At 42.9% G+C, this 17,536-nt stretch overlaps 1 protein-coding gene and 1 long non-coding RNA gene across 3 annotated transcripts; one reads left to right on the top strand and one right to left on the bottom strand.

The window, feature by feature from the left end:
* Positions 1–371: 371 nt before the first annotated feature.
* LOC105010812 (histone H2AX) lies at positions 372–1,028 on the bottom strand. Its single transcript, NM_001310952.1, is given in 1 exon segment — positions 372–1,028. A coding segment is annotated over 1 exon segment (429 nt). The 5' UTR covers positions 966–1,028; the 3' UTR covers positions 372–536.
* A 5,554-nt stretch (positions 1,029–6,582) lies between these two features.
* LOC105010813 lies at positions 6,583–14,664 on the top strand. 2 transcript variants are annotated; one of them, XR_002196952.2, is made up of 4 exons: positions 6,583–6,654; positions 7,255–7,371; positions 13,942–14,027; positions 14,463–14,664. It is a non-coding gene; the product is annotated as an uncharacterized LOC105010813 (long non-coding RNA). The 2 variants fall into 2 exon arrangements; XR_828037.3 differs by lacking the exon at positions 7,255–7,371 and having other exon boundaries at positions 6,586–6,654.
* Positions 14,665–17,536: the final 2,872 nt, after the last annotated feature.

A 17,536-nucleotide genomic window follows, 5' to 3' on the forward strand; every position in this document is an offset into this window, starting at 1 on the left:
CCTCTGAATTACAGAATTTACACAACACTGATCAGTTGGAATCGTATCGGAGACAATCGTACGAGATGCAACTAAAGTGAAACTAGACCTATAGCAACACGTTTATTCTGAAAAAACACCCAGCTACACGTTCAAATACTTGCTTTCGTGAATAGTACACTAAGTATAGTAAACGCCCACGCAGTAGTAAGCTAGCGTACCAGTAGCTAGCTATTGTTAGAATGTTCACTCCCGTGGTACTAAATGTTCATCTGAATCAGGGTCCCACTAACGATTTCGCAACAGATTTCCCAAGTTTTTCATTTAGCACCCAGGTATAATTGTATACAGGTGGTGTTGCAGTACAACAAACCAAACAGACAAGATGTAGCAAAAAAAAACATTTATTGAAACACGTTTAAGCGCGAAAAAATATACAACGGCACAATAATCAGAGAGAAATATCGAAAGCTGTGCTCTTCCCAGAATGTTTGGGGGCCCTTAAAAGGGCCGTTTATTTAACAGTTCGTTGGATATTTAGCCAGTTAACTAGCTCACTAGTATTCTTGGGACTGTGAAGAAGCCTTCTTCCCTGCCTTCCCACTTGGTGCCGCGACCGCGCCGGTCTTCTTTGGTAGCAATACAGCCTGGATGTTGGGCAGCACACCTCCCTGGGCGATCGTCACACCGCCGAGTAGTTTATTCAACTCTTCGTCGTTACGGACAGCCAGCTGCAGATGGCGGGGAATGATACGGCTTTTCTTATTGTCGCGTGCCGCGTTGCCAGCCAATTCCAGGATCTCAGCAGTCAGGTACTCGAGAACAGCAGCCATGTACACGGGAGCCCCCGCGCCCACTCTATGAGCATAGTTGCCCTTCCTCAGCAGACGGTGGACACGACCTACGGGAAACTGAAGGCCAGCGCGAGAGCTGCGGGACTTCGCCTTGGCACGGGCCTTTCCTCCGGTTTTGCCCCTTCCAGACATTACCAAAATACACACGGCACTATAGTAGAAAAAAATTACAAAATTGTTTTCGGTTCGAAGAATGAATGGTGGTTGAAGGAACTGCGGAATATAAACACTGCTATTTGGCACCGCCCTCGAGTTCTATTGGACAACTGAGAAGGCGCATATGATTAGACTAGAGGCTACAGCTTGATAAAGCTCAACGTTTATTGGCCAGGGCTTTCGGTGAATAATTAGACTGAAATAGTTAAACAATCAGAATACAGCATACTAAAGCCAGAGTTTGATTGGTTTGTTGTGCTTTCTCTGTTGTCATTGGATCCCAATCTGTCGATCACATTTAGATGGAAATTTCATGCCAATCAAATATCCTCCCTCCGAAATTTAATTTTTGGCGGAAAGTGAAAAGTCTGCACAAACGTATATGTGTTTGTAATTTAGTCCGAATATCATTACTTTATGCGTTTGATATCATAATTTATCTTGTTATCTTCAATGTATTATTATCATTCATTAACTGTTGCAAAAGCAGGACTGTTCCTAGGATTTATCACCACATTGCCACAACAAAACAAACTATTATATATGACATAAAGACGGATAATGTTGTGAGCATCCCCCGGATAATATGTTGCGGCTCTTGTGTCTTGTTACCTCGCTGTAATTTATTTATTTCAAACCCACAGGTGCTGTAGTCTACTGCCATATTGTTTAATATTGATTTGTGTGTTGTTTAGTTGGGGATATTGATCATTATGATTTAAATGTAAGTCTTGTGACTTAAATGTAATTGTGTAGGGTCTTGTTTATCTGCGCATGTGCAAAATCAAGTCAAAGTTACAATTTTGATAGTGGTTTTTGACAAGAAGTCATGCATTAACGTTTATAATAAGAATAAAAATATGTACAATTTGTTTAACTACTTATATAATCACGTGAAACCCAAAACACCAGTGTCATTTCAAGCGTTCCCGGAAGTCTTTTCTCCTTGGTTCAACCGCCTTCCCAAATCTCGTGATTTTTTTTAAATGCATGTACCGTAGCGGGAAGACATTCAAATGCGTACCACCACAGATGCTACATATAAAATAAAATTGTAAAAATATAGACGAACTACGAATAGCCTATATTATATTGAATTTAGCCGACCAACCAACCTAGGCAACTGTATCAAAACAAACGGAAACAAAAGGTGCTAGGCACTCACATTAAAAGGCGCAGCAGTCAGCCTCACCACATTATCATGGAAATGTTAGTTGGCATATGTATTTCTATTGTTGATTTCACTTTTATTTTTCATACGTTTCATATTTTTAATGATGCTCTTAGAGCGACATTTAAATCATTCACTGAGGCATACATGTTAATAGTGTAGCACAAAAATCTTCTCTTCAAATTTACATTTTGTTTTCAACCAACATACGTATGTAGGCATAGACTCCTTTATGATATGCCAATATATTTTTTTAAGATAAGGCTTTTTTATTTTTGGATTTATTAGATGTGATTGCCTATGTCTGAATTTGTTTAATCGAAAGCCGGGATAACATCAGAGTTTTGGAACACCTGTGTTTCATTTACATTTTTGGTCATTCAGTTGACACTGTTATCCAGAGCAACTTACAGAAGTGAGGGTCTACTAGTTTTCATAAAAGCACTTGGAATTGAGACCCTTCCAACTGAGCAAAAAAAACTTTGGCCTGAACAAATCAGCCCACAAAACACTCAGAACATAGCAAAAAGCTAAAGCCTCTAAAGCCATGTCTTCTGTCAGTTCTGTTTTGGTGATGGGTAATTATGGTGTTTGTGTGTATGAGGTCTTTCAGTAGCATATTGTTTTTTGAGAAAGGTAGGCCTAGTATTGTTAAATATGTTTCTCATTAGGCATACTGTTTAAAGACTTTTATAACATTTTAGTTACACAAGTTAATAAATACATTCAAAATGTTACAATTCCAAGGTGTGCCATGGTACTGTCTGTTTTTGTATTGTCTTGGTTTCTCAATCATTTTAATTAATCAAAAACTTTCTCCAGAAATTTATTATTTGATTAATGACCATTAAGCATCTGGTTCTCCACAATTTTCAATTTATTATACATGTAATCATCCACCCCTGCTGGAGCTGCTACCCCTGCGACCGATACCGGATAAGCAGATGAAGATGAGATGAATCATCCACCATATATATTTATTTCTTTTGGTGACCATTGCTCGTTAAAAATACCATACATAACTAATTTGATATTTATTTCAATTCTGATATGGATTGCGCTCATATAACGCCACACATCTTTGGACCTAACACTATTAATTAAAAAGTGCTCTAGTGTCTAATTTTTGTTATGTCCTGACATTGGACATGTTTTGTTTTAATATATGTCTAGCTGACTACAGCTAGCATGGACAGAAAGTCTGTTCATGGATAGCCTATTAGCCACCCAGTGTCTCTCAGATTAACTTTCTCAAATACATTCTTAATACAAACTTTATATTATTCTTCGGTTAAATGTTTGTGTTCTATTATGTCACCATTTTCTTAGGTTTAATCTTATTTGGGACCCCACACCAGTCAAATTTTAAAGGTTCATACTTTGTCACATTATTTCCATATACTAATTTATAAAAGGGCGCAGAGGATCTAGCTCTTTCTTAAATTTTCTTCCAGGAAGAAATTGGTCAGACCCAAGGGGCTCCTTTTTTGATCCCATTTGCTATATCTTTATATATCTACTGTGTCTTCTGCATAGGCAAATGAAATTCGGACATTAACCCAACAGCAGCTGAAAGAAAAGTTGATATGAAACCCAAAAGGGGTGGCTATAAAAGACTAACTGTTACTCGGTCAGACATTGTCTTGGCAGATGCTGTGAGGGAAAGTGTGGCTGAAGAAGTGGACTATGTCCACTAAATCCAGCTAAAACCTGCATGAAGGACAATCAAAGCACTTGCCAGAGATGTTTTCTCTTGCCCATTAGCCATACCCCTTTTTTCACGAGCTATCAGGACCAAATCAGACTGTATGGGCGTTTTTACGAATTGGTTCTGGGTTGGAACCGAAACTGTCTGGTATATACTGGGTTTACACATTCAGGATGGGTGTGATTTACAATTCAAACAAGGTACTTCATTCCATTGTTGGTGCCAGTACTTGTACAGGAGGCAATGGGCCACCACCATTCCTACCAAACACATGGAGATCACATAGCAGGAAATGGCCACAAACCATGAACAAAATGGAGGAAGAGTACCCCCCCCCCCCCCCCCCCATCTAAAGGGATTGGTTAGATACGGCCCTGTATTTAGTCATTATAACACTGGACACATTCTTAATTACAGAGTACAGGGACGTTTTTAAATTCCTTTTAATTGTACAAGGTAGACAGTTGCTGCTAGTCAAGTTTATGTGAAAGACACAAAGAACTAACCCCTTCGTATAAATAAGTACAATATATTTAAAGGGTGAGACCATACATCATCAGATACAATCAACCAACTTTATTTGGATACAGTAGGAGACAGGCACTGTTATCTTTAACAAGGCACACTAATCAGTTTCATGAAGAAATAAAAAATGTTATCTGGGTCATAAGAAAATGTATAATAATATGGAATCAGAATATAAGGTTTCAGAGTATGTGTCCCCTACAATTATTGTGGGCAGAGAGGAACAATAATTCTAAGGTCAGTTGGACCTTTTCCAATATTATTTTCCATAACGTAAATTTACTCAGCATTGGAATATCACCCAACCAGCATAAATACAGCTCTGGAAAAAATTAAGAGACCACTGCAGCTTTTCTTTCCTTTCCAAAAAAATTCAAAAAGGAAGGTCTTGAGAAGGGTTAAAATTAAGAGATCACTGCAAATTGAACGATTCTGTTCCTCACTTAAAACTTTCCTTTTCAACGTTTTTGGAAATTAAAGAAAAATATGCAGTGGTCTCTTAATTTTTTCCAGAGCTGTATAAACCCAAAAACACTGTGGGTCCCTTGATTAAATGGTCTAGATATGGGCCATCACCATCACTTATGTAAATTGCAGTCTCTCTCTGTACAAATTTAAATTAATTACAATTAGGTAGCACGTTCACTGGGATATCTCTACGCCCACACAAATGATAGTTTTCAAAACGGTTTATTTCAAAGTAATGCAAACATTTCCAAATTCAGATTTTGGCTTCAAATAAAATAATTAGTCTCACTGTCATTTAGCTTACATTTATAAGATCGTTTTTGATCAATTAAAATACAGAGGAGAAATATTTCCTAGTCAAAAACAGAAAACATAACAAAACACAGATGCCTACCAGACCAGAGGGGTGTTCCAGAAAGCTGGATTAGTAACTAGTGAGCTCTGTCAAAACAGAATATCAAGAGAGCTTGAAAGAAAGAACTTGGAAAGTAGCATGATCAAAAACCATTGCAACAAATGCTCTGAACCAAACATACTAGGTTAAGTTCTCATCCAGTCCAAGTGAATAAAACCTGGAGAATATCCACCAATCAGATTCTATTCTGTCAGTATGTCTGCACTGTGCACTGCACATTATGATGGGAACTAATTATTGGACCCCGAATAGATCCTTCAGAATAATTTATTTTTTAATGTTATAATTTTTCCATAGTAATCTTCTGGCCAGCGTAGTTAACTCATACATGTCAAACTCGATATATTTCCTAACCGTTTTTCCCAAGTAAAAATAGTAACACCATCGCTGCCGCAAAAGCCAGAATAGAAGCGTTGCAGAAAATAACTGAATTAGCTAATTTGTTAGAGATGTGACATAATTTCTTTATCAAGAAGGCGTACGGAAGGTTATTAATACTGTTTTTCATTTACAGAGCACTTTTATTGCAATTATAGTAATTATTAAGCCAATAACCGAAATTGTAGTAGCCTACAGTATTTCACAATGGCAATGATAGGCCAATTGCATAGCAAGTATTGTGTTCTATTAAATTCTTTAAGTGAAGATGGACATTTGTGCTGCCGCGTCTTGGGGGACGCCATCACTGTTTGTCCGATTTTACTAGCGTGACATGGCCACAGGCACGTTGTCTCACTCTGTGCTCAATGTGGCTGAGTCTGGGGTGTGAGTTGGTTCCGTTGAGCTGCTGGGTCGGCACCGTTGACGTGGGTCCGTCCGCTGCTCTGGTGTGCCTGTGCGCTTTTGTGTGTGAGATTTTGTGTGCTGGAGCGTCTCCTTGTGCGCCGAGTCCGGGTCTCGGCGTGTTCTATGGGCTGGCCTCGGACGCTCCGATTCAGTCGAGGCTAATTGAGGTACCGGATGGGTTGGTGTTGTGTGTACATTCGTTTGGGGGCTGTGATCAGTGTGCAACCGTATGTGCTTAGTGTGTGCAGGATGGAAGTGGTTCTGTGTCGTGGTTTCCACGCCTGGGCCGTCCTGTTTGGCACTTATCTCTTAGGTGAGGTGGGTGACAGGCAGGGAGTACATCTTGGGCTCGCTCGCTTTGCCCTAAACCAATAGGAGCGAAGCCCCTATGGGCAACGCTCCACTCATAGAACTGGGGTTACGAAAGTAACCATCGTTTTAGCAACCAGGCACCTCAGCTGCAACCACGCCCCACCTCTTTGCCCAGTTTTGGTAATCCGGGAGTTAGGACGAGTCATGCACTGCCAAGATGGCGACAACCATCTCCGCCAAAAATGAGCTTCAAAACGGGTCTTCAAACACCTATAACAAGGTATTTAAGTAATCTCCAAAAAAACCTACAGCACCTGCTAGAAAAACTATTAAGGACATACGATGCATACCCATTTCCTCGCGTGAAGCACAATTTTTTTGAACTGAAAATCTCGTAAATTGGTGATTTGGAAATTGCACATGTCAGTATCGCAATTTCGATTATAATTCGATTAATCATGCCACTATATGTACAATGGCTTTAACAAGCTAGTTTTAGCAAGAGGTAGATGTAAGAGAAATTATGAAAATTAAATAAACATTTGTGTTGTTTATAAACCAAATTAACATGACGACGTTGTGGACATGAGTTACGGCAAAATGTTCAAAGTAGACAGTCCTAATGTCTATGTGTGTTTAGTTAGCTATTGTTTTTGCTAAATAACAGTACAGTAACCTATTATTTGCTAAGTTAGTCTAATACCTAATTGTTTGTAATAACAAATGCTACCAGTAATCTTGTTAGTTAATCAATGTAAACAAGTGCATTTACTTCTTTTATTATAAAGGATGTCAGGCCGGACTACAATTTCTCTTACACTTGAAAAGTGGTCAATTTTTTTTTTCTATACAATGAAAAACATTGTATATATTCCAATAGGGCAAGCAAAACAAAGGCTTTAATGTGGGAGTCCATATTGTTTTCCGACTTGGACGCTGGAACACTTCAACTTGGTTTAACTCGGGTGTGACGTCATTCACAGTTCCGACTTCTGAGGTAAATGGAACGCTGCATTCAGTAACGTTTGGATATTGCTATTATTATTTGTTTGACATCCCATTGTGAGTATGATTGTACAAAATACTCTATTTATTAAATGCCCATTAATTAAAATTAGTAATTACATACTGGAGTATCCTTGTATTCAAAAATATAAACGTTGCTTTGAGAATGCCTGCTATTATCTTCCATTCACTACTGTCAATGAGCAATTACAGTTAAAAGGTTTGCATACCCTTGGAGAATTGTTAATATATGTACCATTTTTAAAGAAAACATGATTGAGCAGGCAAAACTCATTTATTTGATTTCTTATGGAATTCATAATCAACTGTAGGTTATAACAGAATGGCACAATCCTAATACAAAAAAAAATGAAATGACCCCTGTTCAAAAGTCTGCATATCCTTAGTTCTTAATACTGTGTATTGCCCCTTCAGCATGATAGTGTGCAGTCTTTTGTAATTGTTGACTATGAGGCCCTGCATTCTTGCAGGCGGTATAGCTGTGCATTTGCTTGGTAAAATGCTTCCAGGTCATGCAAAGTCTCTGGTTGTCTTGCATGAACCGCACTTTTGAGATCTCCCCAGATGATATTAAGGTCAGGAGACTGTGAGGGCCACTCCAGAACCTTCACCTTTTTCGACACTAATTGTGATTTAAAAGCCACTGGGTTTGGAAATTACCCTTTAATTGCCATTTTAACTTGTGTTTGTCATGTTTTGTGTCTGTAACAAACATTCAAGGGTATGACTTTTGATCAGGGCCATTAGGGTGATTTCTGTTATCATTATGATTTAAAAAGGAGCCAAACATCTATGTAATAATAAATGGCTTCATATTATCACTATCCTTAAATAAAATATATATTTATTGCATGATCAGTCATATTTTCAAAATCAATGCCAAAATTGCACAATTTCTGCCAAGGTATGCAAACTTATGAGCACAATTGTATAACCACTAACACTAGCTAGATATGCAAGACTCATACTGAATTAACCAAATGCAGCTGTGCAAGTCAACAACATATCACGCTGTGGGGTAAGATTAGGGTTGCCAACTTCAATGTGGAAAAATAAGGGACATCTTGCCAGCGGCCCCAAACCTGGGAGTGTCAGATGCTTCATTCCCTGCATTCTGGTGAATTTCTATGCACCAATTTGTATGCATAGAAATGCATTGTATTGTAATTTTCAAAGTCCTCTGCTACTGTGAACATGAATGTAATGGAAATTGAGTAAATAAGAGTAAAGAACAGTTGCATCAATTATATTAAGGATTGAAACATCAGATCATAGACATGGGCAAGATGTTTGGTCTTTGAAAATAAACTATTTGGAAGATTTGGAAGAAGCAAGAACCCACCCTCCAGGAAAGATGACATAGCCTAGTTTGGTCTGTTGCTTCTCCCATGCTCTGGAATATCTCCCATCCCACATTAAGTCCTGTTCCACCATTGACAATTTTAAATCAAATTTAAATACACACATTTTTTCTCTTGCTTTTAGTTCAGTCTGACCTTGTCCCTCTTTACTTATTTTTAACGTCCTCTTACTGTTTTTTAATCTGTTGTTGGTTTTTTTGATTTCTCTTAACTTCCTATTGATTTGATTTTACATTATTTTAGTTGTCTGAAGTGTTTTCCATTTTAGTCTTGCCCTATATGTATTATATGTACCATTGTATTCTATTATGTATGGTTGCCTTTTATGTATTATTCCGCTTAATCATGTATACAGACCTGGTGGGACAGGGGCATTGCCTCCCAGCAAGAATTCTTTGCCCCCCAAACATAGTTTGGGTAATGCTTCCCAATACTGTACTTCACTAATAACTGTTGGGAATGAAGGCTAGCTCTCTTCCCTTCATTTGCTGTAGGCTGTAGGCTGATGTGATCACTAAGCTACAAAGAATGTGTAACTACTGCAGTTACTAAAGCTTTCAAATTTGATTGACAGCTCTGTATTTTGCTAGTATATAGCCTCAGCAAGCCATGCATGCAAATACTATTTGCTTTCCGTCCGTCGTGCTTTAGCTACTATTCTATGTTGACAAGTAGGACAAATGTGCCCGTCCATGGCAATCAAAAGCACATCCAAAACGTTTGTTCTAGCGCCTGCACGTGTACCTGTTTTGAGGCAGATGTTTGTTCATCTGCCTATAAAGCCCTTTGTGTCAACTACTGTTGTTTACAAATGTGCTATATAAATAAAAGTGACTTAATTTCCACCAAGTGGGATATTGGTTACATTTCTCTCACACATACACACAGCTCATGCGTGCGGAGGGTCGTATTTCTGCTTACAGAACTGTCTACTTATCTGGGAGAACCGCACTGCAGATGTTACCGTGCGTTTGAGTCTCCGTAACCAGGGCAACGATGACGTTAGGTGGCAGAGAACTCACCTGTCATTCTGATTAAATACTTATCCGCTATGTTTCATTAAACTATTTGGGTTTTTTATATTTATAATAAATAATACATGTATTTTTCGTGGCAATATAAGCTTTACGTACTGTGTGCATGAAAAAAGATCGCGCCCGTATTGATTTTGTAAGGGAGAGTGCATTATATTTTTCAATACGGGACGATATGGCTAGATATAGCCAACCAGATGTAGGCTTTAACTGTGTGTAACGATGTTCTTGTGGTGTAGTGTTGGCAAGGAACCAGGCGCAGGCATATATCGCGTTTGTGGGTTTTAATAAACAAACAAACCAAACACGAACGGTAAACGATAACTAATCTACCGAATGAAAATAAAGTGCTCGACAACGCGTCTTAACAGCTAACATTCAACCAGTACATCGACACACGAACGGGCATAACAGCAACAATGATCCACAATGTGGGGAGGCGGAGCCGTCGGGACAGGCCGGGCTGGCAGAACCGGCAGAAGATCAGGAGCCGGCGGAGGGTCAGGGGCCGGGAGAGCCGACGGAGGGTCGGCGGAGGGTCAGGAGAGGGCGCCGGGGCGGCCTGGACAGGAGAGGGCGCCGGGGCAGCCGGGCGTTGGCCTCGTCAAGCCGGCCGGAACTTTTCCTCTGGCGGCGAGAAGCGGTACGGCGGGTCCTTGAAGCCCCACCAGTCCTCACTCCGCCCAACCACCGGGAAGGCCTCCGGACGCAGAGGGGGTGCCATCACAACCTTCCTCGGGCACCCCCATAGCCCCCCCTAAAACTTTATTGGGGAGGCCTCGGCCCTGGAGGGACTGCCTGCTGGTTCAGGTTTTGGTGGATCATTCTGTAACAATGTTCTTGTGGTGTAGTGTTGGCAAGGAACCAGGCACAGGCATATATCGCATTCATGGGTTTTAATAAACAACAAACAAACCAAACACAAACGGAATTAATCTACTGAATGAAAATAAAGTGCGCGACAACACGTCTGAACAGCTAACATTCAAACAGTACATCAGCACCACTCACCGACACACAAACAGGCATAACAGCAACAATGATCCACAATGTGGGGAGCAGAGGGGAAACATTTAAACACATACAAATGATGTCAATTGGGACCTGGTGTGAAAGATTGGAGACATGTGACAGTCCGGGATGTGTTCGTGTGATATGGGAACTTGAGAATATATGGCACGGTGGCGCTGCTGCTCACCGCACCATGACACAGTGCTTAAGTTAGTTGCCTGAATGTCGAAAACACGCTCTGCATTGTATTACCCATTGGTGATGCAGTCAAATATTGTTACACAAATAAACTTTATACTCACATTTCAGGAAAAATGTGTCCTATAGCTACCTGGGTATTTCCCAGAATTCGGGCCTATTTCTGTCCACAGGGTGTAATTCTATTAAAAACAAATTATATCTAATACATTGAGAAATACATGAAGAAAAAAATCGTGTGTTCTGTGACGTCGCCCGGCATGGCGCAGCCGGGGCCCCACCCTGGAGCCAGGCCCGGGGTTGGGGCTCGTTCGCGAGCGCCTGGTGGCCGGGCCTTTCCCCATGGGGCCCGGCCGGGCCCAGCCCGAACGAGCGACATGGGGCCGCCCTCCCGTGGGCTCACCACCCACAGGAGGGACCATAAGGGGCCGGTGCAGAGAGGACACGGAAACTAGCTCTAGGGACGTGGAATGTCACCTCGCTGGCGGGGAAGGAGCCTGAGATCGTGCGTGAGATTGAGAGGTTCCGACTAGAGGTAGTCGGGATCACCTCTACGCACGGCTTGGGCTCTGGAACCACACTCCTTGAGAGAGGATGGACTCTTCACCACTCTGGAGTTGCCCATGGTGAGAGGCGGCGGGCTGGTGTGGGTTTGCTTATAGCTCCCCAGCTCAGCCGCCATGTGTTGGAGTTTACCCCGGTGAACGAGAGGGTCGTTTCCCTGCGCCTACGGGTCGGGGATAGGTCTCTCACTGTTGTTTGTGCCTACGGGCCGAACGGCAGTGCAGAGTACCCGACCTTCTTGGAGTCTCTGGGTGGGGTGCTGGAAAGTGCTCCGACTGGGGACTCTATCGTTCTACTGGGGGACTTCAACGCCCACGTGGGCAACGACAGTGACACCTGGAGGGGCGTGATTGGGAGGAACGGCCCCCCTGATCTGAACCCGAGCGGTGTTCAGTTATTGGACTTCTGTGCTAGTCACAGTTTGTCCATTACGAACACCATGTTCAAGCATAAGGGTGTCCATCAGTGCACGTGGCACCAGGACACCCTAGGCCGCAGGTCGATGATCGACTTTGTTGTCGTTTCATCTGACCTGCGGCCACATGTCTTGGACACTCGGGTGAAGAGAGGGGCGGAGCTGTCAACTGATCACCACCTGGTTGTGAGTTGGATCCGATGGCGGGGGAGGAATCTGGACAGACTCGGCAGGCCCAAGCGTACTGTAAGGGTCTGCTGGGAACGTCTGGCCGAGTCTCCTGTCAGAGAGATCTTTAACTCCCACCTCCAGCAGAGCTTCGACTGGATCCCGAGGGAGGCTGGAGATATTGAGTCTGAGTGGACCATGTTCTCCACCGCCATTGTCGAAGCAGCCGCTCGGAGCTGTGGTCGTAAGGTCTCCGGTGCCTGTCGAGGCGGCAATCCCCGAACCCGGTGGTGGACACCGGAAGTAAGGGATGCTGTCAAGCTGAAGAAGGAGTCCTATCAGGCCTGGTTGGCTTGTGGGACTCCAGAGGCAGCTGACGGGTACCGACAGGCCAAGCGGACTGCAGCCCGGGTGGTTGTGGAGGCAAAAACTCGGGCCTGGGAGGAGTTCGGTGAGGCCATGGAGAAGGACTATCGGCTGGCCTCGAAGAGATTCTGGCAAACCATCCGGCGCCTCAGGAGAGGGAAACAGTGCCCTACCAACGCTGTTTACAGTAGAGGTGGGCAGCTGTTGACCTCAACTGGGGATTTCGTCAGGCGGTGGAAGGAGTACTTCGAGGATCTCCTCAATCCCGCCGTCACGTCTTCCATTGAGGAAGCAGAGGATGAGGGCTCAGAGGTGGACTCGTCCATCACCCGGGCTGAAGTCACCGAGGTGGTTAAGAAACTCCTCGGTGGCAAGGCACCGGGGGTGGATGAGATCCGCCCTGAGTACCTCAAGTCTCTGGATGTTGTGGGGCTGTCTTGGTTGACACCCCTGTGCAACATCGCGTGGCGGTCGGGGACAGTGCCTCTGGGATGGCAGACCGGGGTGGTGGTCCCTCTTTTTAAGAAGGGGGACCGGAGGGTGTGTTCCAACTATAGGGGGATCACACTTCTCAGCCTCCCCGGGAAAGTCTATGCCAGGGTTCTGGAGAGGAGAATACGGCCGATAGTAGAACCTCGGATTCAGGAGGAACAGTGTGGTTTTCGTCCAGGCCGTGGAACACTGGACCAGCTCTATACCCTCTACAGGGTGATGGAGGGTTCATGGGAGTTTGCCCAACCAGTCCACATGTGTTTTGTGGATTTGGAGAAGGCATTCGACTGTGTCCCTCGCGGCATCTTGTGGAGGGTGCTTGGGGAATATGGGGTCCTGGGTCCTTTGCTAAGGGCTGTCAGGTCCCTATACAACCGAAGCAGGAGCTTGGTCCGCATTGCCGGCAGTAAGTCAGACTTGTTCCCTGTGCATGTTGGACTCCGGCAGGGCTACCCTTTTCACCGGCAGAGCTGGAGGAAGTGTCTGGGGAGAGGGAAGTCTGGGCATCCCTGCTTAGACTGCTGCCCCCGCGACCCGGCCCCGGATAAGCGGAAGATGATGCTATGCTATGCTATTTTAGCACCACTAACTAGTATAAACAAAAACAAGCCTAGACTTTTTTTTATGGCTGCTCTTACTAATGATTTTAACAAATTTTATTGGTGTTTAGTGGTACAATATCTGTGTTTTGGTGTTGTCCGCCACCAGAGTTTTCACGTCATGCCATATCTCAAACATTATTTATCACAAATTAATTAAAAAAATATGAATATGAATTAAATGTTACCTGAACTAATAAACTACATGCAAAGATTAAGCATATATATGCATTTTGTACTTTAATTTGCTTAATTTCTACATGTCCCATGGTTTAGCCGTCATTACCAACACGCTCTGCATAAAGGCACTTTCCTACTGTTTTTTCATCAAAGGTTTATTTGGTAGCCATGGTAACCCAATATCATAGTGGAGCACATGGATTTCAAGCTGCAAGTCTGATGCCTTGATGTCCAGAAAAGTAAGTAAATCTACTCTATTCTTTGTGTTGGGCATGTACACTAATTATGCGTCATTACCATATGTGTTGTATTTCTGTATTTTTAAACATTTTTGGATTATTTGTTCACTTTAATAGTTAAATTGGTGTACATTACATGTAGAAAGCTAGCTACATTTGCTTAGTCATCATCTTTGCTAGTAAGGCTAGTTTTTTGACAAAAATGTCATTACCAGCACAGTCATCACCAGCACATTACAGCTTGTGCTGGTAATGACAGGTTGTGGTGGAGATGACGGCAGATACATTAAACATACTGTTCTTTAAAGAATTTATGTTGAAAACGTTATCTTGAATTAATTAATATACATTTACCAATCAAAAGTCACTATATTTTAAAAGTAATGCATTTGTTTTTAAAATATTAAATTAATTCATTACAATTGTTGTGTTTAGGTGTGACATGGCTCCAAAAGCAGCTGCCCAAAGGTCCAAATCATACAGAAAACGTCTAAAAGATAATCCTGAGAAATATGCACAGTATCTGCAGAGTGAGAAAGAGAGATATCGTAGAAGAAGAGAAACAGGAAAATTTAAATCTGTTTCGCTATTGAGCACACGAGAACACAGATATGAAAAAAAGAGATGGAAAGTTAATCAACAAAGGAAGAGAGCTAAGGACAGAGAAAAAAGAGAAATAGAAAATTATCTTTCAATGAATAGTCCTCCAGAATCTCCTGATGTCCATACACAAGAAAATCAGAATAGTGATGTGCCAAATGCAAGGAATGAAATAACCATGTCTTTGGTGGGAGAATGGTGTGTGGTCTGTTACGATGGGGAGGCCTAACCAGGTGTGGTCCAGGATGTAGATGAAGAGTCTGTCCAGGTGAAAACAATGTGTATCATTGGGGTTAACTGTTTTTTTTGGCCTCTGAAAGACGACATCCTGTCAGATTAGATTCTAGTTGTTTGGTATAGTTAATATGACTAATGTGTTATTTCAGCGTTTTACCTGTTCTTAACTGCCCTCCTGTTTCATGTTTTTTTTTTATTCAACATGGCTATGAAATGATTAAATAGTCAGTTTAGACTATATTTATACTGAACCAATCCTGTTCACAAGGAACACAGTTTATGTTTGGTCTTCCATAATCAGATTAAACTATGTTTTGATGTTTAAACAGATTACTAGCTGTTGTTTTTTTTGTTGGTCTGAAGTCACTTAGGTTATTAAATTACAATTACAGGTTATGATCAGTGATTTGTCATCACCGCAACAAACAGTCATTACCAGAACTGCAATGTCATCCCCATCACAATACATATATTTGCCAATAAATTATGTATAAATTACAAAAACATCCTACATTTACATATTTCTGACAATGTTGGACAGTCTAAATGATCACTGTATTAAAATGTTTTGATATATGGCATTCAATTAAAATAAGCTTATATTCCAAGCAAGGGTACCATACCATACCATACCATCTTCTTCCGCTTATCCGGGGCCGGGTCGCGGGGGCAGCAGTCTAAGCAGGGATGCCCAGACTTCCCTCTCCCCAGACACTTCCTCCAGCTCTTCCGGGGGGACACCGAGGCGTTCCCAGGCCAGCCGGGAGACATAGTCCCTCCAGCGTGTCCTAGGTCTTCCCCGGGGTCTCCTCCCGGTGGGACGGGACCGGAACACCTTCCCAGGAAGGCGTTCCGGAGGCATCCGAAAAAGATGCCCAAGCCACCTCAGCTGACCCCTCTCGATGTGGAGGAGCAGCGGCTCTACTCTGAGCTCCTCCCGGGTGACCGAGCTTCTCACCCTATCTCTAAGGGATCGCCCGGCCACCCTGCGGAGAAAGCTCATTTCGGCCGCCTGTATCCGGGATCTTGTCCTTTCGGTCATGACCCAAAGCTCATGACCATAGGTGAGAGTAGGAACGTAGATTGACTGGTAAATCGAGAGCTTCGCCTTGCGGCTCAGCTCTTTCTTCACCACGACAGACCGATACATCGACTGCATTACTGCAGAAGCTGCACCGATCCGTCTGTCAATCTCCCGTTCCATCCTTCCCTCACTCGTGAACAAAACCCCTAGATACTTAAACTCCTCCACTTGAGGCAGGCACTCTCCACCAACCTGAAGTGGGCAAGCCACCCTTTTCCGACTGAGGACCATGGCCTCGGATTTGGAGGTACTGATTTTCATCCCCACCGCTTCACACTCGGCTGCAAACCGTCCCAGCGCATGCTGAAGGTCCTGGTTAGAAGGGGCCAACACGACAACATCATCTGCAAAGAGCAGAGACGAAATTGTGTGGTCCCCAAACCTGACACCCTCCGGCCCCTGGCTGCGCCTAGAAATTCTGTCCATAAAAATTACGAACAGAACCGGTGACAAAGGGCAGCCCTGCCGGAGTCCAACATGCACTGGGAACAAGTCTGACTTACTGCCGGCAATGCGGACCAAGCTCCTGCTTCGGTTGTACAGGGACCTGACAGCCCTTAGCAAAGGACCCAGGACCCCATATTCCCCAAGCACCCTCCACAAGATGCCGCGAGGGACACAGTCGAATGCCTTCTCCAAATCCACAAAACACATGTGGATTGGTTGGGCAAACTCCCATGAACCCTCCAACACCCCGTAGAGGGTATAGAGCTGGTCCAGTGTTCCACGGCCCGGACGAAAACCACACTGTTCCTCCTGAATCCGAGGTTCTACTATCGGCCGTATTCTCCTCTCCAGAACCCTGGCATAGACTTTCCCGGGGAGGCTGAGAAGTGTGATCCCCCTATAGTTGGAACACACCCTCCGGTCCCCCTTCTTAAAAAGAGGGACCACCACCCCGGTCTGCCATCCCAGAGGCACTGTCCCCGACCGCCACGCGATGTTGCACAGGCGTGTCAACCAAGACAGCCCCACAACATCCAGAGACTTGAGGTACTCAGGGCGGATCTCATCCACCCCCGGTGCCTTGATGTATACCAATTAGTCAAATTGTGAATTTTAATTTTCAAAATTGCAGCAACCCAATTTGGCCCTTAATCTGAGAAATGCCCACCTATAAACTCCAATCTAACAGGCTCCATTCCGAATATTCCATAAATCCCACCAAGCGAGCCCTCTGACTGAAACCACGCACACAAGATCTTGTCGACCGAAGGAAAATGTGTCTCGAAAATGTGTCTCAAAAATGTGTAAATATACATTTCAGATCAGTAAATAACACTTGTAAATGTTAAGCAACAGTTGTAAATATTTTACAGATTTGTTTTATTTGCGAAATATGTTTTTACATATTCACACATTTTTATTTATATTTGTGAAACATGTTTACATATTTGCAGAGAATGTTTTTATTTACAAAATATCTGTTCACATTTACAAATCCTATTGTTGTGATGAATATACGCACAGATTTTCTATATATATTTACGAATATTTAGACCCATCTAACTCGATATAGTTATTCTATGTAGGCTATGATTTATATTGTTAAGTGAGATTATCTACTGTTTACACCCATGTTTTAAAA

The sequence above is a fragment of the Esox lucius genome, chromosome 7 (genome assembly GCF_011004845.1).
Source record: "Esox lucius isolate fEsoLuc1 chromosome 7, fEsoLuc1.pri, whole genome shotgun sequence".
NCBI lineage: Eukaryota > Metazoa > Chordata > Actinopteri > Esociformes > Esocidae > Esox > Esox lucius.